The sequence below is a fragment of the Onychostruthus taczanowskii genome, unplaced genomic scaffold (assembly GCF_017590055.1).
Source record: "Onychostruthus taczanowskii isolate IOZ18803 unplaced genomic scaffold, ASM1759005v1 scaffold64, whole genome shotgun sequence".
Taxonomy (NCBI): Eukaryota; Metazoa; Chordata; class Aves; order Passeriformes; family Passeridae; genus Onychostruthus; species Onychostruthus taczanowskii.
Genome location: NW_024504122.1, coordinates 4,020,998 through 4,042,476, shown reverse-complemented (window position 1 = coordinate 4,042,476; position 21,479 = coordinate 4,020,998). Strand labels below are relative to the sequence as shown.

At 57.7% G+C, this 21,479-nt stretch overlaps 2 protein-coding genes across 4 annotated transcripts in view; both read right to left on the bottom strand.

Moving 5' to 3' along the window:
- Window positions 1–6,253: 6,253 nt before the first annotated feature.
- Window positions 6,254–9,932, bottom strand: LOC121344378. The gene is made up of 4 exons (XM_041420268.1): window positions 9,464–9,932; window positions 7,503–7,762; window positions 6,970–7,145; window positions 6,254–6,895 (listed from the first exon to the last, which is right to left on the bottom strand). The coding sequence occupies exons 1-4, from the start codon at window positions 9,930–9,932 to the stop codon at window positions 6,544–6,546; spliced, it is 1,257 nt and encodes a 418-aa protein (XP_041276202.1). The 3' UTR covers window positions 6,254–6,543.
- A 2,627-nt stretch (window positions 9,933–12,559) lies between these two features.
- Window positions 12,560–21,479, bottom strand: part of LOC121344513 (oxysterol-binding protein 2-like) — a 29,553-nt gene continuing 20,633 nt past the window's right edge. For all 3 annotated transcript variants that reach the window (XM_041420547.1, XM_041420548.1, XM_041420549.1), the window contains 6 exons: window positions 18,928–19,048; window positions 18,089–18,192; window positions 17,724–17,819; window positions 17,206–17,390; window positions 15,883–16,103; window positions 12,560–15,473 (listed from right to left, as the gene is read on the bottom strand). In XM_041420547.1, coding sequence (XP_041276481.1) covers window positions 15,331–15,473; window positions 15,883–16,103; window positions 17,206–17,390; window positions 17,724–17,819; window positions 18,089–18,192; window positions 18,928–19,048 — 870 coding nt within the window. In that variant the 3' untranslated portion in view covers window positions 12,560–15,330. The remainder of the gene's footprint in view (window positions 15,474–15,882; window positions 16,104–17,205; window positions 17,391–17,723; window positions 17,820–18,088; window positions 18,193–18,927; window positions 19,049–21,479) is intronic.

Sequence of the window (21,479 nt, the reverse complement as noted above, 5' to 3'; positions counted from 1 at the left end):
GCCAGAGGTGTCACTGTGCCTGCACATCTGGATCCCGCTGCTTTGGGAGGAGGAAACGCCCCAGGTCTCCAGGGAAGCGGGAGCTGCTGGATTTTTTTATCCCGCCGCAGTTTCCCGAGCGCTCGGAGCGCAGCCCGCGTTGTGCGGAGCGCAGTTGCCATCTAGTGGGACAGAGCATCCCTGCAGAGCTGCTCCCTGCTCCCCGGCGGGAGGTACCCGAGAGGAAAAGCTTCCACGGAACCCTTGGGATGAGCCCAGAGCCTCCCACAAGGTGCCACCGCTCTCCAGCTGCAAATTGTGGAGATTCAACGCCCAGCTTTAACCCCGCCCTTGCTTTTAGCCCCAAACTTGCTTCTATCCCGCTAATTTTAGGCAGGATGGATCCTGTGGCCATGGGAAGAAAAAAACCACAGGATGATGTTCTGGGAATTTTCTGCCTGTCTGGGACTTGCTTTGGGCTCTGTGCTGCAGCTGCAGCTCCAGTGCAGCGTGCAGTGACTGCAGAGCTGTTCTGACTCCTTCCCTAATTGCCAGATTTTCCAGGGTTCTAATTAAAACAGGAGCTCTGCATGATTCCACCACCCCTTGGATGCAGCTCCTGCAGGGAATTGGATTTAAAAAAGAAAAATTAAAAAAGGTAATAAGCAATTTTTTTCTACAAATGGCAGCTCCTACAAATCACAAAGGGTGCTCCCCTGAGCCTTAGGGTGGGACCCCTCCCTAAACACCCCAAAATTCCCCCAAACACCCCCAAAGGTGCTCAGGCTGCAATTCCTGATGGGAACTCCACAGCTCTGCCTTCTATGAGTATCCCACATTTTGAAAATATTTGGCAGATGTTACAGTTTGCTGACCTTTGTCCAGTCAGCACCAGGAATTCTCCAGAGTTTCACAGAACCATGGAATGGTTTGGGTGGGAAGAGACCTTAAATCCCACCCAGTCCCACCCCTGTCAAGGGCAGGGACATCTTCCAATTTCACGTAGTGGTTTTGGTTTGCCAATTTGAGATTTCACCAATTTTGAGATTTCCCAGCCAAAGCACCAAAGAGTGAGGTGGGTTCAGTGCTGGCCAATCCCCAGTGCACTCACTTCCTGCTTGGAGACAGGATTAGGAGAAAGACAAAGCAGGCTCAAAACTTCAAAAGGGTAGAAAGAAATTTTTTTAACAATAACTAAAATAAAGAGTAATAAGCATTAGAATAAAACCTTCAGAACACTTCTCCTCCTGCCACAACCTCTGCTTTCCCGCTGACAATGTAAAGAAACAAAACCTAAAATTTCTAGTCAGTTTACCACCTCTAGAATAGCCTTTCTTCAGTTCACTGAGGGACAGAAGTCCCTCTTGTAAATGTTATGGAGACTTCTCCACAAGAGGAAAAACTATCTCTCTCGTGGCTCTCAACTTCCTCACAGACAGTAGCTGCCCAGGGAAATCTGCAATCGTGGAGCCCCTCCCATTTTCCACCATCATTTCCCACAGTTGTGTCAATGGCCATGTCGACTGATGGGGTACTAATTTAAGGATGAGCTGTTCAAAGGCAAAGGTTCTCATTATCTATCTCTAAAACCATCTTCATCTCTGGGAACAGAGGTCTTCTCATCCTGGGGGCACAGGGTCTCATCAACCTTCTCTCTCTCTCTGTTCAAACTTCTCACGGGATCACAGCTACTTCAGCATCTGCTTACTTTAGCACAGAGGCCTTTGCTCATATCTACAGTCTGAACACTTCATCTCCCCATGCATTCATGCATTATAGGGAAAAAGAGTCCTTTCTCCATAGCTTATAAGACTTCAGCCCCAAGATCAAGGCATCTCCTCATCCCTCCCATCTGGGACCTGACTTCTCCCTCACTGACCTCGGTGTCTCCATGCTGCTCCTTCACGTGCTTGCATCCTGTTCCTTTCTCTCACTCGAGGGAGGGTGGAAGCACTGAAATGCCCATTAAAAACCGTGTGTGAGGCCCTGCTTTGGGAAGGGAAGGGCACCAGGATCTCCCAAACTGCTCCATTTGTTGGCTCCAAGCACCTTCCACTCTCCCAGCCTCTCCCTGCTTGGCTTTTCCATGACTAATTCCCAGATTTCTCCCAGTCCTGCTCAAACCCAGCCATGTGTCCTGGTTTGGTCCAATGTTGCTGTAAAAGAGATCTTGCTCTCCAAGTTCCATGAAATGAATTTTTTCTTATTTCCGCAGTTTTTCTAATTTATTCTCCCACTTTTTTCCTCATCTTCTTCAGACTTTCTCCCTTTTTTTCAGTAAAGTGTAGAAAAGTTTTTTTTCCAGATTTTACCCTTTTTTACTTTACTTTTTCCTGAGGGGAAAGTGAAGGGATTTTTCCCCTATTTCTTCCCTTGGGATTGGGAAGTAGGGTGATTTCCCTGCTCTGCTGCTCCCTGGCTGTCAAAATCCTTAATCCCAGCAGGGCAGCAAAACTTTCATCTCCTTTCTCATCATTTATCCCCAGACACAATGGTGGCAGATATTGCTTTTCGTTTTTCTTATTTCTTTCCCATCGTTTTCCATCTTTTCCGTGTGACTTCAGTGGTTTCCTTTTGGTTTTATTTCCTTTTTCCATTCAATTTTCCATCCAGTTTCTCACATCACCCAAGTGGAAAAAGAGTTTCTTTGCTCCTGCTTGGGTGGGTGGCTTTGCTTTGGGTTTTTTTCCCTCTTACTCTCTTTCCACAAGGGATGAAAGAACATTCCTGAGGGGAAGACCTAAATCCCATCCCATTCCACCCCCTGCCATGGGCAGGGACACCTTCCACCATCCCAGGGTGCTCCAAGCCAAATCCAGCCTGGTCTGGGGCACTTCCAGGGATGGGCAGCACTTCCAGAATTGGCCAGTGGTGAATTTCCCCCTTTTGCCCCCTCATTGCCCCAATTTTCCCAGGAAAAGTGGGAATTTCTCACCATGGGCACAATTAGCTGGGAGCATCCACAGAGAATGGGAATGAGAAGAAAACCCCAATAATTGGCTGCCAGAGCCATAAATGATGACAGGGGTTGTTCAGTGTGAGTACAAAATTCATCTAATAAATTTAATTATGCTGAAATTAAGGGAATTAATTGGCCCTGCTTAATGGGCAATGATGGTTGAGGACTGAACAGCAAAGCCTGCCATTCCATGGAAATGATGGGATTTCAACAAAACACACACCTTATGAAGCAGGGCTCCTTGGGGATGGGCAACCTGAGGAGTGGAAGGACTGGAATTCTCTAGGCTGGGTGGGAATTTTTGCTGTGGGACCACCAAAATTCCCTTCCAAGCAGAGTTCCCCTCTGGAGTAAAATACTCATTACAAAATGTCTTAAAATGGAAATAAACGCTCTGCTGGAGCAGCATCCTACAGGAATTCCTGGAATTAGGAAATGACAGCAAATGCACCTTTAGTTCAGCACTGCTGCACCCTCATTACTGTGGGTAATAATTAACCAGGAGAATAAAAAGGTCTTTTCCAGGCTGATATTGCCTCGGAATAGCAGGAATTAATGAGCAGTTGGTCAATATCGCACCCCGTTCCCTGTGACATAGCTGGAGTTCATCATCGCCCTCAAGGAATCGAGGTGATGAACCAGGATTGCCCAGCAAAAGTGGGAATTAGGGAGGTTTGCTTCCATATGGGGCTGATGAGGCTGCTCCAAGCCCCAGTGTCCAACCTGGCCTTGGGCACTGCCAGGGATCCAGGGGCAGCCACAGCTGCTCTGGGCACCCTGTGCCAGGGCCTGCCCACCCTCACAGGGAACAATTCCTAATTCCAAATATCCCCTCCATCCTGCCCTCTGGCAGTGGGAAGCCATTCCCTGTGCCCTGTCCCTCCATCCCTTGTCCCCAGTCCCTCTCCAGCTCTCCTGGAGCCCCTTCAGGCCCTGCAAGGGGCTCTGAGCTCTCCCTGGAGCCTTCTCCTCTCCAGGTGCGCGCCCCCAGCTCTCCCAGCCTGGCTCCAGAGCAGAGGATGAGGAATTCCCTGCTGTTTTGCTGCACCTCAGAGCCTTTAACAGCATCAGCAGCTCCTCCCCTGGCCAGGAAGCAAAGCAATCCCTGAGATCCTCCGGAAGGCTCCAGAGCAAAGCAGAGGCTGAGACATTCCAGCTGCATCCCAGGGTCCAAAACAGGGCTGGGGAAAGGTGAATTCATGGATATTTTTTAAAGTCTGACTCCATCTGCTGCCTCGTGCTTCCTTCAGAGTCTCCTCTCAGGAAAGTGTTCATTTGATTCCAAAATCCCAATGGCACCACAGGGCTGTAAAACTCCATCCCAAGAGCATTCCCAGCTCACTTCCCATTGGAAGGAATATCCCAGCCCAGAATCAAACCAAACAAAATACCTCCATTAAATCACATCCTTTTTATCATTTTTTTGTCCCTGGGGAATAATTTCAGGTTCTTGTGGCAGTGGAAAGACTCCAGATGATCCAGGACCCTGCACATGGACCTGGACCCAGGCACCAGCACCAGGACCCTTCACCCTAAATTTGGGCACTCAACCCTATCTGGGACCCCGCACCCCAAAGCTGGGAGCCTGCACCCCAAAGCTGGGTCCCTACAGGCCAAAACTGGGTCTCAGCACCCCAAAACTGGATCCCTGCTCTGTCTGGGACCCTGCAGCCCAGCCCTGGGTCCCTGCCCCAACACCCAGAGGTGCCCCCAGCATTCCTTGGTTCTGTGACATCCTGAGGGAACACCTGGGACTTGGACAAGGCAGAAAATCCCCCAGGATGAGGTCCTGGCTGTGGCCATTCAGGGATTTGGGAACCCTTTCTCCAGCAATCTCCTGCTGAAGGATCAGGTTTGTGTCCCTTGGTGTCACCCACACGTCCAGGAGTCCTGAGGTTGGCAGAGACATTCCTGGAGCCTTGCAAACATTTGGGGTTTCATTAAAAGCTCTGTATAAAAATGTGTTTGTGGCACTGCTCTGGTTGTGAAACTTAAAAGGAAAATAATAAATCCTGAACTTCAGCCAGGGACCTGCTGAGCATCCAGGGGGATTCCAGATTTTCCCTGATCCCACATTGCAGAGAAACATAATAAAACTCACTTTTATTTTCTTTGGAAAGAAAGCACACAGATACTTCAACCCTCATCCCCCCTCCCCCTAGAACAAGGCACAGCAATAAAATCCTGCAAGAAACTCCCATTTCCCCCTTTTCACGTGGAGAAACTTTCCTTGGATGTTCTCCTGCAAATTAAAACCAGCATTTCCCAAGGAGATCTCCCAGAGTGAGGAATGGGTTTCTCCTTTTCCAAATTAAATTAAAGCATGCAAACACAGCAATTCCCTTGGGTTTTTTTCATTAAACCTCTCTGTCCCAGGGTCAGCCATCCCAGCCTAGCTCCCTGGGCAGATCCCACTGGTCCAAGGCCACTTGGCAGCTCCCTCACAACCTCGAGGCACTTCTCAAGGAATTTGCAGGAGCTTGGTTCTGCCTGTTGGAATTCCATAACTGGAACCTCAGTGTTCAGGTAGGAAACTCAGAATCATGGAATCATTCAGGCTGGAAAAGACTTCCAAGATCATCTAGTCCAACCTTTGACAAAATCCCACTAAACCCCCTCCCAAAGTGCCACATGGACCCATTTTTTGGCCACTTCCACGATGGTGATCCCACCACTGCCCTGGCAGCCTGGGCCAGTGTTTCACCTCCTTTTCAGCTTGGAGTTTTTCCCCAATACCCAGCTGGTGTCCTCGTGGTGGAGGATAAAAGGAAATGTCACCTCCAGCCTGTCCCTGCTCTATCCCAGAGTGGGAGATGGGAGCAGAGGAGGAGCTGCAGAGTGGGAAGAGGATGTGGGAGCCCCGAGCCTGATCCAGGCAGGCTCTGCAGAGGCTTCCCGGGATTCCATGGCCATCCCTCCTGATTCCCCCAGGATCACCAAACGTCCCTGAGGTCACCTGGAGGCACGGATAGATGGTGGTGGGACCTGCCTGAGGCCATAGCCCTGCTGCAGGGTTGTTCCCAGCAGGAATTTTGCTCCACACTGGAGCTCTGCCCCTCTTGCTGCCCTCAGATCAGCAGTGGGGCTGGGGCACAGGGGGAGTCCCCCCCCCGGGCTGTCCCTCCCTGACCCTGGTGCCCAACTGTCCCCCCAGGGCAGGGGGGCTCCCTGTGCTCTGTGTCTTCTCCAGCTGCAGCTCCTGGAAGTGGTGCTGGAGGTGCTGCAGGAGCCCCGGGGAGCCCCGGTCAGGCTGGGGGGGCCCAGGGATGGAGCTCAGGGACACAGAGGAGGTGGGATGGGGATGTTCCCTCTGTCTCTGCACAAGAGAGGGAAAGATCAGGTCAGCTCAGAGCTGGAAGCTCCAAGAGGATCCTGCCCACACATTCCTGGCTCCTCGTGGCTTGGAGCCCAGCCACGGACACGAGGGGCAGCTCCAGGTGGCAGGACAGACACTGTGTCACCTGATGGACATTTCACCAAACTGAGCTGGACACAGAGCCTCTGGAGGTGATCTGGGGGTCCCCACGGCTCTCTGAGACCCCAACCCCCTGAGACCTGGCCCCCTGAACCTCAGCCCAGCCTCGGAGCAGGACCTGGGGCCTGATTCACCTGGACCAGGGGCTCCCTCGGAGCTCCTGGAGCTGGGGCCTTGTCCAGCTGCCGCCTCTGCTCGCCCTCCTGCAGGGGACAGGAACACGGCTGGCCCCACTCCCTGCCACCCGCGCAGGGGCTGCAGAGGGGCTGGCATTGCCCCGAGGATGACAATGGGGGCTTCCCCAAGGGCTGATGCTGTCATGGACCCCATGTCCTTCCTCCCAGTCCCAGATCACCTCCTTCCTGTGCTCAGCGGCTCCCAGGGCTCCCTCCAGCCTCTGCCACTGCCCGAGGCGCCGCTGGATCTGCTGCCGGAGCCCCCTCAGGACGTGGAGAGCGCGGCTGGGGGAGGGCGGGGATGAGCTGCGGGGGAACGGAGGGAGCAGGGGTCGAACGAGTGGGACACCCCGGCCCCCTGGGCAGCTCCCGGGACTCACCCGAAGGCTGCCGGCGAGGGGCCCGGTCCCACGGCACTGCAGGGGCGGAGGCCGTGTCCCCGCGGGGCCAGCGGGGGGTTCCCCAGGCCCGGGGAGCCCCCGGCCCGCCCGGGCACCGCCGGGTCCCGCGGGCGGCTCCGCAGATGCTCCCGCCGGACGCCGCTGCCGGCCCGGTCCTGGAGGGGCAGGGAGAGAGGGGTCAGGGCAGCTCTGCCCCCCTGGGAGAGCTCTGGAGCCAGGTCAGAGCTTCCAGGGAACATCCGGAGCCCCCCGCGCTGAGCAGAGGTTTGGAAGGAGCAGAACAAGCACAGAAACAGCCGGGGGTCCCTCCTGAACCATCCCCGGCGCAGTCCGTGCCCCCGACACCACTGTCCCCACCAGCCCCGCTCCTGAAGGGGGAAAATGCCCTGGGTGGCCTCAGAGGAGCAGCACCCCTGGGCTGCTGTGCCCCCCTGGCCGATCCCCGGCTGCGGGGCTGGCTGTGTCCCGGCAGCTGCCTCACCTCCCCAGCGCTCCCTGCTCCAGTCCCTGACCTGCTCCAGCGCCTCCCGGAGCTGCCGCAGGGTCTCGGCCTGGTCCCTCCGGAGCAGCCCGTGCAGCCGCTGCAGCACCCGCAGCCGCTGCCGCAGCAGGGAGCGGCTGCCCCGCTCCAGCTCCCGCAGCCTCTGCAGGACAACCGGAGTCACCCTTTGGCTGCCCAGGGCCACCCCGCAGCCCCTGCCCGGCTCTTCCCAAGGGCAGTGTCCGGGCAGGAGCCCAGCCTTGCTGCCCGTTGGAAAAGGGCTGAGCTTTGCTGGTTCGGTGCCCAGGAATTCTCACCCCGGCCTCCAGCCCTGCCTGTTTTTCTGCCCTTCCCAACATTCCAGCTCCCCCTGCCTCTGCCGGGGCTCTCCAGGGACCCTCAGAGCTGCAGACAGTGCCCCCAGGCTGCCTACAGCCACAAGGGTGGTTTTCCCAACAAATTCTTCTCCTAAAGGCCTCAGTTCCCCAATAAACCCTCCCTGTGGATAAATCCGGCTTGGCTCTTTAGGAATTTGGGCTGCAGGAATGTTTCCCGTGGGATGCTGGAAAAGGCACTGAGCTGTGGCAGGGTGTGATGTGTGTGCTCCTTCCCACAGCCCCTTCGGTGTGATCCTGGCCCCTCCGGAAAACCGGGAGTGCACTGACCTCCAGCAGCTCCAGTTTCTCTTCTTGTGCAGTTGCTGTTTTCCTTCTCTCCTTGTCCACCCGCTCCTGGCACACACAGGCTCCCTGCCCCTGCCAAGACTGCAAAAACCTCTTTTCCCATTCCCACATCTTGGCCTCCTCCAGGAGCTGGCTCTGTCCCTCCCATCACACCCAGAGCAGTAAAACAGAGCCACCCCAGCCTGTCCCTGCCACCTGCAGCAGTGCCAGCCCTGCCACCTGCTTGGGCCATCCCGAGGTCACCTCACCATCCTCTGCAGGTCCGCATGGCACCGGTGATGGGTGTCCCAGGTGTGTCCCAGCAGTGCCAGGCCAGTCCTGTGCCAGGAACACCATCACCCACATCCCCAGTCACGCCACAGCCCAGCTCCGCCCTCAGGGTGCCCATCCCCTCCTGGGCTTCCAGGGCCACCTTCTGCTCCAGCCTCGGTGCAGGAGCCATCCCTGGAGCCCCATACCTGGCTCTGTCCCCTTGGCTCCAGGGCTTGGCACCAGATCCCAGCTCTCGTGTCCCCTCCCAGCTCCTCCGCAGGGACCAGCGCAGTGGCTGCCCCGCCACGCCCTGGCATCCAGCATTGGGGTTACAATCCCATTTGCCCCCTTTCCATTGCATTTCCTCGTGCATTTCTGTGGCCACCACGTGGGACACAAGGGCCAGGGCCAAGCTTGGTGTCCTGCTCTCTCCAGATCCCAGCTGGAAGCGGAGCCAGGAGCATCCCTGCATCCATCCCTGCCCCCACCACCCTGTCCCAGGCAGGGCTGTGCCCACGGCAGACCCCAAACCCCATACCCCAGGGCTGTACCTTGCAAGGCAGTTCCCCTTTCTGGTCCCCACGCAGCCCTGGGGACACAGGTGACCCCCATCGCTCGGGGACTCCCACGGCTGTGCCAGCACCTGTGGGAAAAATGGCATTTGGGGAGCGAGGAGACCACTAACAGACAGAAACCCACAGGCAACAGGGGCTGGTCCCTGCCACCGTGTCCCTGGCCCTGTCATGTCCCTTCCCTGCCTGTCTCAGCCCTGCACGCTCCCGCAGCCCTTCCCAGTGCCCCAAGGCCTGCCCGCACTCACTCCTGCTGCTGGTGGCTCCTTCCCTGTCCATGGCAGCCACAGTGAAGGTGACATTCCCTCCACGTCCCCAGAGAGCTGGTGGCCCCAGGGCAGGATGTGCCCTGGTTCTGGCACTGCTGGCCCTGGGAACACTGCTGCCAGGAGAGCTTGTCCTTGCCCCAGCCCTGCTCCTGCCAGCAGCGATCCCTGCAGCTCTCCAGGAGTGCCCAGGCAGGGCCGTGGCCAGCAGCTCCCCACGGGCAGAGTCCCTGTGGCCCAGGGCTGGCTGGGCAGGGGGGCCCGGCCAGGGGACCCCCCAGGCCACCCCCCCATGGCTCTGGCTCAGGCGGGAGATCCTCGCTCCCAGGGACTCCAGGCTGCTCCGGGATGGAGACCTGTCCTGCCGGGGGGCTCTGCCCGGCTCCATGGCCGTGTCCAGGCTTCTCCCTGTGGGGAACAAGGGCTCGTCCTGCCCAGGATGAGCTCCTGCCGTGGGGACATCCCCAGCAGGCTCCTGCTGGCACAGCAGCGGCTCCACCATTCCCTCCCAAAAGCTGACAGCGAAGTCCTCGGTGCAGACAGAGCTGGAGCTGCTCCAGTGGCCCAGGCGGTCGCGGGAGCCCGGGAGCTGAGCCCAGGAGTGCTCCTCTTCCCGTGGGACAGGGCTGCCACCCCGGGCACAGCCGGCACAATGTCCTGCCAGCTCTGTGGGGGACAGCAGAGCCATGAGCCCACCCCAGTGGGAAGGAACCTTCCCCTCCTGCTGGATCTGAACCACCTGGGAGGGACTGGCCTGTTCTTAGCAGGGAGCACTCAGGGTACACCAAAGCACTGACACTGAACACATCCCACCCTCTCCCGCAAGATCCTCAACAGCCTCCAGTAGGAAAAGCCACAGTATCATCCTTATTTTCGTTCTAAACTAGGGTCATTTTTGACCCTAGGGTTGGCACAGCCTGGCCGGGGGGCAGTGCCAGGGACGGCTGGCAGTATCCAGGATGGGGCAGGGATGCTGTCAGTTCTTCCCAGGGAGGAATTTTCCCTAATATCCAATCTAAACCTCCCCTGGCCTAAGCTGAGGTCATTCCCTCTCTGTTCCCTGGAGCACAGCCCGATGCCCCCCCCGGCTGTCCCCTCCTGTCAGGAGCTGTGCAGAGCCACAAGGTCCCCCCCGAGCCTCCTTTTCTCCAGGCTGAGCCCCTTTCCAGCTCCCTCAGCCTCTCCTGGGGCTCCAGCCCCTTCCCAACTCCTTGAACCTCTGCTCCATCACCATTCCCAGCCAAGCATTGTTCTCCAGGAGAACTGGCACAGGGAGCTGGGGGGCCAAGCAGAGCTGAGAAAGCCCCGGGGTGCCCCGTGCCCACTCACCGGCCATGGCAGGACACTGCTGGGAGGGATGGCACCGTCCCGCTGCCACCAGCGCTCAGCACAGCCACAGCCGTGTGCTGTAGGGAGTGGGACAGGGAACGGGACAGGGAATGGGACACTGCCAGATGTGTTCACCAGGGGGGACAAGGCAGGAGCACCCCAGGGCTGGTGCTGCAGCTGCACCCCCACATCTGAGCCCCGCAAAGGAACCCGCCCTTCCCGCACTCCACACCTGGATTTCAGGTTTCCTCAGCGGGGTCCAGATCCAGGATCCTGAAAGCCCTGGGCTCCAGGGCTGCAGAGAGGAGGAAAGAAGCGTTGAGGGTCTCAAAGCCCTCGGGGGTGGGCCAGAAATCCCCAGGGGGTTTCTCCAGCGGGGCCAAGCAGGGCAGGAACCACCCTGGACTCCCAAACCGCTGCACACTGGAGAGGATGGGGCAAAGCCGTGCCAGAGCAAAGGTGTGCTGGGCCGGGTGTGCTGGGCCGGGTGTGATGACCCAGGTGTGATGACCCAGGTGTGCTGGGCCGGGTGTGCTGGGCCAGGTGTGCTGGGCAAGGTGTGCTGGGCCAGGTGTGCTGGGCTAGGTGTGCTGGGCAAGGTGTGCTGGGCCAGGTGTGCAGGGGAAGGTGTGCTGGGCCAGGTGTGCTGGGCCGGGTGTGCTGGGCCGGGTGTGCTGGGCCAGGTGTGCAGGGGAAGGTGTGCTGGGCTGGGTGTGCTGACCCAGGTGTGCTGGCCCAGGTGTGCTGGGCCGGGTGTGCTGACCCAGGTGTGCTGACCCAGGTGTGCTGGGCCGGGTGTGCTGACCCAGGTGTGCTGACCCAGGTGTGCTGGGCCAGGTGTGCTGGGCTAGGTGTGCTGGGCAAGGTGTGCTGGGCCAGGTGTGCAGGGGAAGGTGTGCTGGGCTGGGTGTGCTGACCCAGGTGTGCTGGGCCGGGTGTGCTGGGCCGGGTGTGCTGACCCAGGTGTGCTGGGCCGGGTGTGCTGACCCAGGTGTGCTGACCCAGGTGTGCTGGGCCGGGTGTGCTGACCAAGGTGTGCTGACCCAGGTGTGCTGGGCCGGGTGTGCTGGGCCAGGGCTCAGTGCAGGTGCTGAGACCGACAGGGCCCAGCCCGGCCCAGCCGCCCCCGGAGCTGCGGTGCCAGCGGGTGATGGGGCCGGGGGCTGGGTTTCCTTAAGCCCGGGGCATCGGCACTGGAGCTGCACTCGGGAGCCGCAGGTGCCCAGGGCCACGGCCGTGCCCAGCGCCCCGGGGAGCACAGGGAGGGTCAAGGGCCCGGGTCCCCCCACCGCAGCCCCGACTCACCTGGGGCCGGCAGAGAGGAGGCAGGAGCGGGACGGGCAGGGCTGTGTGTCTCTGTCTCCTGGCAACATCCCTCAGGGACCGGTCTGAGCCTGCCCGGATTCCCCACCCGCCTCCGCAGCCCCTGCCCGGACCCTCCTCCAGCTCCCCCGGGCCAGCTCCTCCCCACCATCCCCAGGGAATCTCCGTGTCTGGGTAGCTTCCCCCGACCCCGTTTGTTGCTCCTCCTCCTCTGGGCCACCACCACCTTTCCCCCTGGCCAGGCTCCCCTGGGACATCTCCACCCCGATGATGTCTCCTGGCCCATCTCCCTCCGGGGGCAAACCCTGCCCTGCTTCTCCTTCTCCTCCAAGCTGTTGCTCCCAGATAATCTCCTTCCATGTTCCTGCTTCCCTGGACCTCCTGCCTTGGACAACTTCCCCTGGATCACATCCCCTCCTGCCCCTCAAACCACCCTCCCTGCACCATTTCCCCCCCTTGGCAGATCCTCCCCAGATCCTTCTCCTTCCCTGAACCACCACTTCCCTGGACTTCCCTGTCCTATGAGCAACCTCCTCCTTTGAGCAACATTCCCTGATCTTCTCCTTCCTGTGCCACCTTCCAGGATGCCTCCCTGTTCCCCACCCCGTGTCCATGTCCCCTCTCACACCCTGGGGAGCCAGTGACCATCTCAGCACCACGGCCTTTAAAACTCCCGAATCCAAGTTTTATTTCTGTGTAGGAGAAGAGGGATCACTCACAATATATTGTTGTTCGAAAAGAAAATACATTCAACAGCATTTACAGTGGAATGACATTAAAATCCTCGAGGAGGAACAGAAGGACCAGGAGATGGTGCTCTGGTTAAGTGCTGCTGATAAGATGATCTCTGGAAGATGGAGCAATTTTTACCATTAGCCTAAAATCCAGGGGATTTCTGCATTGGGGTGCTCCTCGTGCTCCCCCAGGCTCCGTGGAGCTGTGCAGGGTCTGTGATGGGGGTTCCCAGACGGAGGAGGCGATGGGGGCACAGCAGAGGAGACCCCTCGGTGCCAGCACGTAGGGAGCACATCCCACTCCCTCTGCTCCACTCAGGAACCCCAATCCAGCCTGGGAACAGCCTGTGCTGGAGCTCGTCCCTGCTCCAAGCTCCCGGGTGACACTTGCATTGACACAGCAAAAAGGCAAATAAGGCATTCTGAAGAGCTCCATTTCAGCCCCTTCTACAGACCTGACTCGGGGACAAATCCCCCGGGACACTTCGGTGCTGCCACAAGCCAGGGCAGCGGCACCAGGGATCAGTGGGGAGCAGCCTCCCTCTCCCAGGCAGGACACCTGGGGCCAGGACACAGGCAGTTCTCACAGGCCAAATCCCAGGCTGGAGCATTTAAGATCAGCTTTCCTGAGCCAGGGTAAAGCTCCAGGAAGGAGTGAGCATTCCGGAGCAGCTGCTGCAACTCTTGGGACACTGGGAAGCAGCTTGGAGCATCCCATTCCCAGGAATCCCTAGTGCCACAAACCCCAGACAAATCATTTCCAGATGGGAATGTCTCTGGAACACCTTTTCCATGCTACAGGATCCAGCTTTGGAGCAAACCGTTGCTTCCCTGCTATGGGAATCGTTCCATCGCCACCACCCGAGCTCGGGGACGAGCCGAGGGGAATCGTACTCGTGCTGTAAAAACTCAGACAGACACTTCTGTCTTCATCATTTTCATCTTTTGTGTACCATAGAAATTTAAGCAAAATAATTTTTTATATATTTATATATATATATATATGTATAAATTAGAAGCAAATAAATAAGATTAAAGGGTGTACTGAGAGCAGTGGGGGCTGCCCTGCAGCACGGTGACGCCGTGAGGGCCGTGGGGACTGTACACTGTGGGGATCACAGGGATGGAAGTGCTGGAAGCTGATCAGGAGGAGACTGATGGATGAGGAACCTGATTGCATAAGTGTCCCGTGTGCAAGCCTGGATATTCCAGTTACCATTGCCTCAAGGTTCATTATTGCTAATTAACTTCACATGGGTGTGACGGGCTGGCTTGGGGCGGCCCCGGAGGCAGGGTCAGTGTGATATGATGGAGAGCCAGAGAAGAAGACAGCAAAAGCGGGATCCAGCAGGGCCAGTGCAGGTCTCCAGGTGTTCCTGCTACTCCCTGGCCTAGCAAATCCCATCTTTTGGGATGGATGGTGGATGCCACCACCTCCTGCTTCCCTTCGGGGCTCCCAGTCCTCACCTGTCACCAGCAGTGCTCGCCCCGCTCCTCCGGGTGCATCCAGGGCCAGGGAGGGTAATGGCACCCAGGAGGGGTGAGGGGGGTGAGGGGTCCCTGCCCTGACAAATTAGAGCTGTTGCAGGGAGAGCCCAGGATGAGGGAGGGGAGGAACAGGAGTTGGGAGTGGGCGCTGGGATGCAGGGACCCTCCAGCCTCAGCCTGTAGCCAGGCCTGGCTGGCTGAACGGGGTGGGAGATGCAGGACCAAGGCTCCATCCCAGCAGCACCACGGCAGCTCTCCCCTCCTCTCCCCATGGCACCTCTTCCCTCCTCTCCCACCCAGCCTCAGGCACAGCTCAGCAGGGAGACACCAATGGAAAAGCTGGAATTGAGATCCAGCCCCCATGTGCAGGGACACAGAGCAGGGACACAGAGCCAGGAGCATCACTGGGACAGAAACTCTTCACTGCATCAGCCTGGCGTTCCCAGCCTGCAGGGGCCATTTCCCCCTTCGGATGTGGTTGCAGGAAAACCAAAGCAAACCTCACTCAAACCACTCCCACACGGTAAAGACAGGCCCAAGCTTTGCCTGAACACATCAGACTGTGGGGAAGCACCTTCGACACTCTTGATAAAAATAAAAACCAGGTCAAAAACCTCAAAGTCACCAGCTCAAATATCCTACTTGTTGTTACTGGGATGACTGGACACTGTGGAACCACCAAGAGCCTCTGGGATCAAGTGCCACAGCTCCTGGGGACAGTTTTCTAAGCAGAGTTGTTCATGTCCATCTTTGAAGGAAACCTGAACCAGGAGCAGGATTCGTTTTTTTTAAAAAAATAATTCCATAAAGTCCACACAGAAACGGGGTCCCAAAAACAGAAAAAAAATGGCAAAGAGCTCACACAAGCACAGCATTCCCACACCCTGGGCATCTTTGGAAGTCGACGTCTCAGCCACCGGAGCCAAGGCGCTGGAGGATATAGGCAGCAACTCCTGACAGCAATGAACATCCTAAACCCAACCCAGCTCCATGTGTCCTCACTCCTAAGCAGTCACTGGAAAAGCCACCATTAAAAAAAAAAAAAAAAAAAAAAGATGCTATTTATTAGTGCATAAAAAAATAGGTTTGGAATCCCTGTTTGGATCTCTGCATGTGTTGACTCCGTTGGCCCGGCGGGACGCTGCTGGCGTGTCCTCGCTGTCCCTCGGGCTGTGCCGCTGTCCCAGGGGTGGCCCCCGAGCTCTGGGGGGCTCAGAAGATGTCGGGGCACACGCTCCAGTCCTGCTTGTCCTTGGCCTCCCAGTAGCCGCCCTTGTAGACGCAGATCAGCTCCCCGGTGACGGCGTCCACCTTGCGCTCGAACCACAGCGGGATGTACCCCTCGTAGTCCTTCCCTGGGCGGGCAGAACGGGGGTCAGGGCAGCTTCTGCACCTGCAACCCCGCAATCCCACAGCTCCCAGAAGAGCAGGGACTGTCTGCTGGTGCTCCCAGAGCTCAGGGACTGATTGGAGCCCAGCCCTGCCGTGGTCACGAGGGCCAAGGGAGAACTGGTCTCCAGGGGGACAAAGTGACTGGTGTGACAGGATGGCCAGGGACATGATGGCCAGCAAGGCAAAGCAGCCAACAGCCCTCCCTGCCAGAGCCCACTGCCCCAAAAACCCAACCAGCCCCACGAGTGCCCCAACCCCTCCCATAAGGATTCCCCAGAGCTGCCCTCCCCTCGCAGGGTGTGTCCCCCACAACCCTCAGCAGCATGGCCAGCGCAGGCCCTGCATCCTGAGCCATCCCCAAGCGCTCCTCACCTTCCTCCAGGGCCTCCACGGCCTCGGCCTCCCTGCGCCGGCGCACGGCTCTCTGCTTCTCCTCCAGCCTCTGCTTCTCCACGTTGGCCTCGTCCCAGCGGCCGCTCTCCATCAGCCGCTGGTCGGGGCGCAGCCGGCTGTCCGTGGGCGCCACGCGCTCCTCGGGCTCGTTCAGCGTCAGCGCCAGCTCCGAGAAGAAATACATGTTCTCGGCGTTTTCCCTGAGTGCAGACAGCCTGGTCAGGAGGGGGGCTGGGGAATGCCTCAGGCACAGCCCCCCAGCCCCACTGATCCTCTCCTGCTGAGCTGCCACTGCTGGGGCACCTCCAGTGCTGGGGCAGCTCTGGGACCCTCCTGACAGGAGAGACCTGGAGGGGCTGGAGTGTGTGCAGGGCAGGGAACGGAGCTGGGAAGGAGCTGCAGCCCCAGGAGAGGCTGAGGCAGCTGGAAAGGGGCTCAGCCTGGAGAAAAGGAGCCTCAGGGGGGACCTACTGAGCTGCAGACAGTCACTCCAGCCTGCCTACAACCACAAGGGTGGTTTTCCCAACAATTTCTTCTCCAAAAAGTCTCAGTCCCCCAATAAAACCTCCCTGTGGGTAAATCTAGCTTGGCTCTTTAGGAATTTGGGTGGCATGGAATGTTTCCCATGGGATGCGTGTGGCTGGAAAAGGGACTGAGCTGCTGACAGGTATGTGATGGCTCTGGCTCTGCACAACTCCATGACAGGAGGGGGCAGCCAGGGCAGTCAGGCTCTGCTCCCAGGGAACAAGGGATGGGATGAGAGGAAATGGCCTCATGTTGCACCACAGCAGTTTTAGATTGGATATTAGGGAAAATTCCTTCCTGGAAAGGGTGGTCAGGCATTGGAACAGGCTGCCCAAGGCAGTAGTGGAGTCCCCATCCCAAGAGAAAATCCCCAAAGCAGGGACTGTTGGTGCTCGCAGGGCTCAGAGGCTGATTTGAGCCCAGCCCTGCCATGGTCACAAGGGCCAAGGGAGGACTGGTCTCCAGGGGAGCAAAGTGACTGGTGGGACACAATGGCCAAGGACACAATGACCAGCAAGGCAAAGCAGCCAACAGCCCTCCCTGCCAGAGCCCACTGCCCCAAAAACCCAACCAGCCCCCACAAGTGCCCCAAACCCTCCCACAAGAGCCCTCAAGGCCACCCTCCCCTTCCAGGCACCCACCTCAGAAAAAGCCACTCAGCCCCAAAAGTCCCTCATGTCCTCAGGCCTGGGCACGTGAGCCTCCCATTCCACAAAGCCCTGGGAAATCCCATCCCCAGCCCAGTCCTGCTGTGCCATCCCACCCCCAGGGACTCACGGGAGCGGGTACTTCCTCCACAGGACCTTTGGGGACAGTGTCTGGTAGACAGTTTTCTGCTTGCCCTCGGTGCTGGTGCTGCCGTGGCTGCTGTGGAGGATCTTGGAGCACTCCATCTTCTCATCCCACGTGCCAGACATGACGTAGTGGGCTTTGCCGTCGGCGTCACTCACCACCCCTGTCACCTGGCAGGGGGACATGGCTCTGGTGGTGTGTGGGAATGCCCAGAGGGACACCACAGCCTCCAGGTGCCCAGCTGGATATGGTGCTGTGTCTCCTGGGACATCCCTGACCTTGCAGGTGGGTGCCCAACCCACCAAACCCCTCCCAGTGCAGCTCCGGCACATCAGAGCCAAACCATGGGACACAGAGGTGCCACCCAGCCCTCCCTGGTGACCCACGTTAGAGGCGCCTGGCCAGCCCCTCAGCCCCATGCTGGGGCTCATCCCAGTGGTACTGGGAGCCTGGGAGAGCCAAGTGTGACCCCTGAAGGAGCAGAGTCCCTGCTGGATACTCACCTTGCGGGGCACATCCCTGGAGAAGTAGCTGTAGGGGGTAAATTTCAGCTGGCATTTATCTTTGGACTTATGGTTAACAATCTCTATTTCACCAGACTGGATAAAAGACACAGAACCACAGCAGGGAGAGACAGAGGAGGTGTTAGATGTAGTGCAGCTACCAATCCCCACTGGGCACAGCAGCACCAGTGGCTGCCCCCCACTCCAGCCACCCCCAGCACCTGCTGGCCGCAGGAAGAGCCAGGAAAGGCTCCAGGAAGCCTCTCCCATCCCGGCAGGGAAGCACAGCTTCCCATTGTGGCAGGAGCACGTGCCCAATGCTCCTCCAGCCCCCCAGAGCCAGGCAGAAGCGTGCCCTCACCCACCTGGTCGATCCAGAGCTTGCCCACGATGATGTTGTGCACCGTGGAGGTGACTTTCCTCCACACGTAGTGATTCCCACTGGAGTGGAACTCCAGGTGGATGGCGCCTGTGGAGACAGGAATGATCTGAGCTCAGCAGGGGCAGATGTTCCCCAGAGCCCACCACCACCCCAGAACTGTGCTCATCCTCAGGGCCATGCCTCTCCCTGCATCCCCCAAACAGCTCTGGCTCTGGATTCATCCCTCCCTTCGTCTTCTGCAGGAAGGGAGGGACAACTCCTGCCAGGCCCTCTGCCAAAGTACTCACTCTAAAAGCAGGTCAGAAATGTGCTGCCTGGTTGATTCAGGCACTGGCACCATTCTGGGAATGCTGCCCAGCCCAGGGAGAGGCAAAAGGAAAATAAAATGCTGGAAGGAGGCAGCTTATTGCACTTGACTGGCAGGGAGAGGGTTAGAACAGGCAGCAAGTTAACTTTAAATATCATGGAAGGAGAAATCAATTCCAGGGCAAGCAGGGTACTTCCAAAGCAAAGGAGCCTTTGCAGCTGGCATCACTTCCAGGGCAGACCTGGACGAGATCCTGATCAGGAGCACAAACCTGGAAGTGATCATTGGATCAGGAGCACAAACCTGGGCTCCTTAACTGCCTGGGGTAGAACTCACTGAGCCCCAGGTGAGCCCAGGGGATTCCCAGAGTCCCAGGTGAGCCCAGGGGATTCTCAGAGCCCCAGGTGAGCCCAAGGAATTGCCAAAGGCTAAGGAAGCAGTTTCTTTAACTGCTGGGTTTTACATGAGCAGTGCATGGCCAGTCAATCCCAGGGAAATCCAGAATCATCACCTACCCAGTGGCATGATGGAGAGGTATTTGCCCCTGAACTTGCTGGCGATGGTGATCTCCTGCCACAACGTCCACCCTCGCCTGGAGTACACGTGGTGGGCAGCTGCCGGGGGGTGGTGGCTCACCTGGGGACAGGACACACAGCCCGTGAGGACACGGCCACCGCAGAGCCTGGCTGAGTGCTCGGAGAGGGGACAGCCCCATGCCAGCTCAGCACTGAGGATGCTCCAGGCCCTGGGCACCACCTCAGCTTTGGCACTGAGTGCTCCTGGACACCACAATCCCCCCCTGGGCAGCGGGGGCACCCCCACGCAGTGCCCTGGCAGCAAAGGGAGACACACCAGGATCCTGCCAGGATTTGCTCAGGCTCATTTCAAAGCATGATCCATGAGATCTTCACTTGAGCAACCATCGCTGTGAGATGTTGCTGCTCCCTGACCCCAGGACAAGGCCCTGGGATCCTGGCTGAGAAACATGGATGTGCTGACACCCCAGTAATCCCAGTGGAACAGCACCTGGGAAATCCCAGAGGACACAGGCCCACAACTGGTCCAGAACTCACAACAAGCCTTTGGTTTTTCCCTCACACACACACCAGGCTGAAAAAGTGGACACAGCACCCTAAATCCTGAGAGTGACTTGTTAGAGGTGGTGCTCACATCACCCTGCCCTGGCAAACAAGCTGCCCAAAACCAAGGCAGGAGCAGGAATATCCCAGGCAGAGGGAGCTGCCCTCAGCAGGCTCTCAGCTGGTGGCACAGCCTGGCACAGGCACCCAGGGATCCCCGGGATGATTTCCCTGCTGTAATTACAGGCTGAGCGCCCCGAGCTCAGGATTACACACACGGGCAGGGCCAAGGCCTTGCCATTAAATCCCAGGCACCAGCAGCAGGAAATCCTATTTGGATAACTGGATTTCAGGCACTGGATTATCACTGCTTGGCTGGGTGTGTTGGCAGGCTGAGCAGCAAAGGCAGCACCAAGGAAAATTCAGAGCAGCGGGAAAGGAGGCTGGAATTGGTCAGGAATATCAAATCTGGGTACAAACAGAGGAAAACTGGGACCAACCAGAGAAATTACTTCCAGGCAGGTTATTTATTTGTGAGGGAACAAGTATGGAGGAAGGAGTGTGGCGAAAAGGTGGGCGGAAGAATGAGAACAGGGGTGATGAAAGTTTGGGAATGATGCAATCAGGGGTGTCCAGCAGTACTGGACAGGCAGGACTGGGAGAGATGTGGTCAGAGGTACCCAGGGAAGACAGGGAGCCCTGGGCATGGCACCACAGCTGGGATGAGGCTGAGAAATCTACCCAGGACTTCCAGCTGTACCCCAGGAAGGTGAGGATGGTTTCATCCCTTCCAGGCTAAACCAGATGACAGGCCAGGAACTGCTGCCAGGCAAGGGGAGAAGAAGGTGTGACACTGCTGAGGTGGGAGAACCTGAGCTCTGTGACAGCTCTGTGACACAGTGGCTGAGGCATGAGGCCACCTCTGACCCTGGCAGGCAGGGCAGGCATGAGAGCTGCACCAGGGCTCAGGCTGTGGCTGGCAGTGTCCCACCTCACTGCAGCCACAGGCACTGGGATGGCTCCCAGGCTGGGATGGACCAGCTGGGGACATGCAGAGCTGGGTCACACTGGGCCACAGCACTGGGGGTGTGGAGGGACAGCAGAGCCAGGAATTCTGGGGATTATCTACTGCAGGACCTTCCTTGGGTCACACTTCCAGGAGACCCCCACAGAACCTGTTCAGCACAGCCGGGACGGGATGGGAGGGGATGGGATGGGATGGGATGGGATGGGATGGGATGGGATGGGATGGGATTTGACAAGGAGGTGCCATCCTGCCTCAAGCCAGAGCTCCACAGGTGTCTGACAAGTTTGATGTGGTATTGACATGCCCTCTGAACAGAGAGACATAATTCTCTCTCTCAAGTCTTTTCTTGGAGAAGCACAGAGGGAAAACAATTTTTATCTCTGCTTGCTGCTCTTGGTGTTTTGCACATGTGGAATGTGTTGGGAAAGTTGTTTAATTGAAGGACTTTAGATTCTGCTGAAGATTGTTTTGTTTCTTTAGCCAATCACTGAAAGCTGTGTCCTGACTGCCAGGAGACAGTCATGAGTTTTCTTTAGTATTCTTGAGTATTCTTTGTTGTATAGTTATAATATAGTATAATGTAATATAATATAGTTTTAATAAAGCGAATGTTCAGCATTCTGAAACCTTAGAGTCAGATGCCAATCATTTCCCAGACGTCAGGGGGCCCTGATAATACTATAGTTTGGGTACCCACAGCCAGGGAGAGCTTTGTCCACCCCTGGGTCTCCTACAAGGAGCTGGTGGCAGAGCCTGGCACCACTGCAGCAACTGCTCCAAACCTGGGGACAAAGGGCCAAGCCAATCCAGTCAAACCTGTGACCCATCACTACCCCGTCACCCAGCCCAGAGCACCCAGTGCCACATCCAGTCCTTCCCTGGACACCCCCAGGGGTGGGGACTCCATCAACCACCTTGTCCCCATCCCACTTCTGGGAGAAGAGCCCACGGAAGGCTCGGG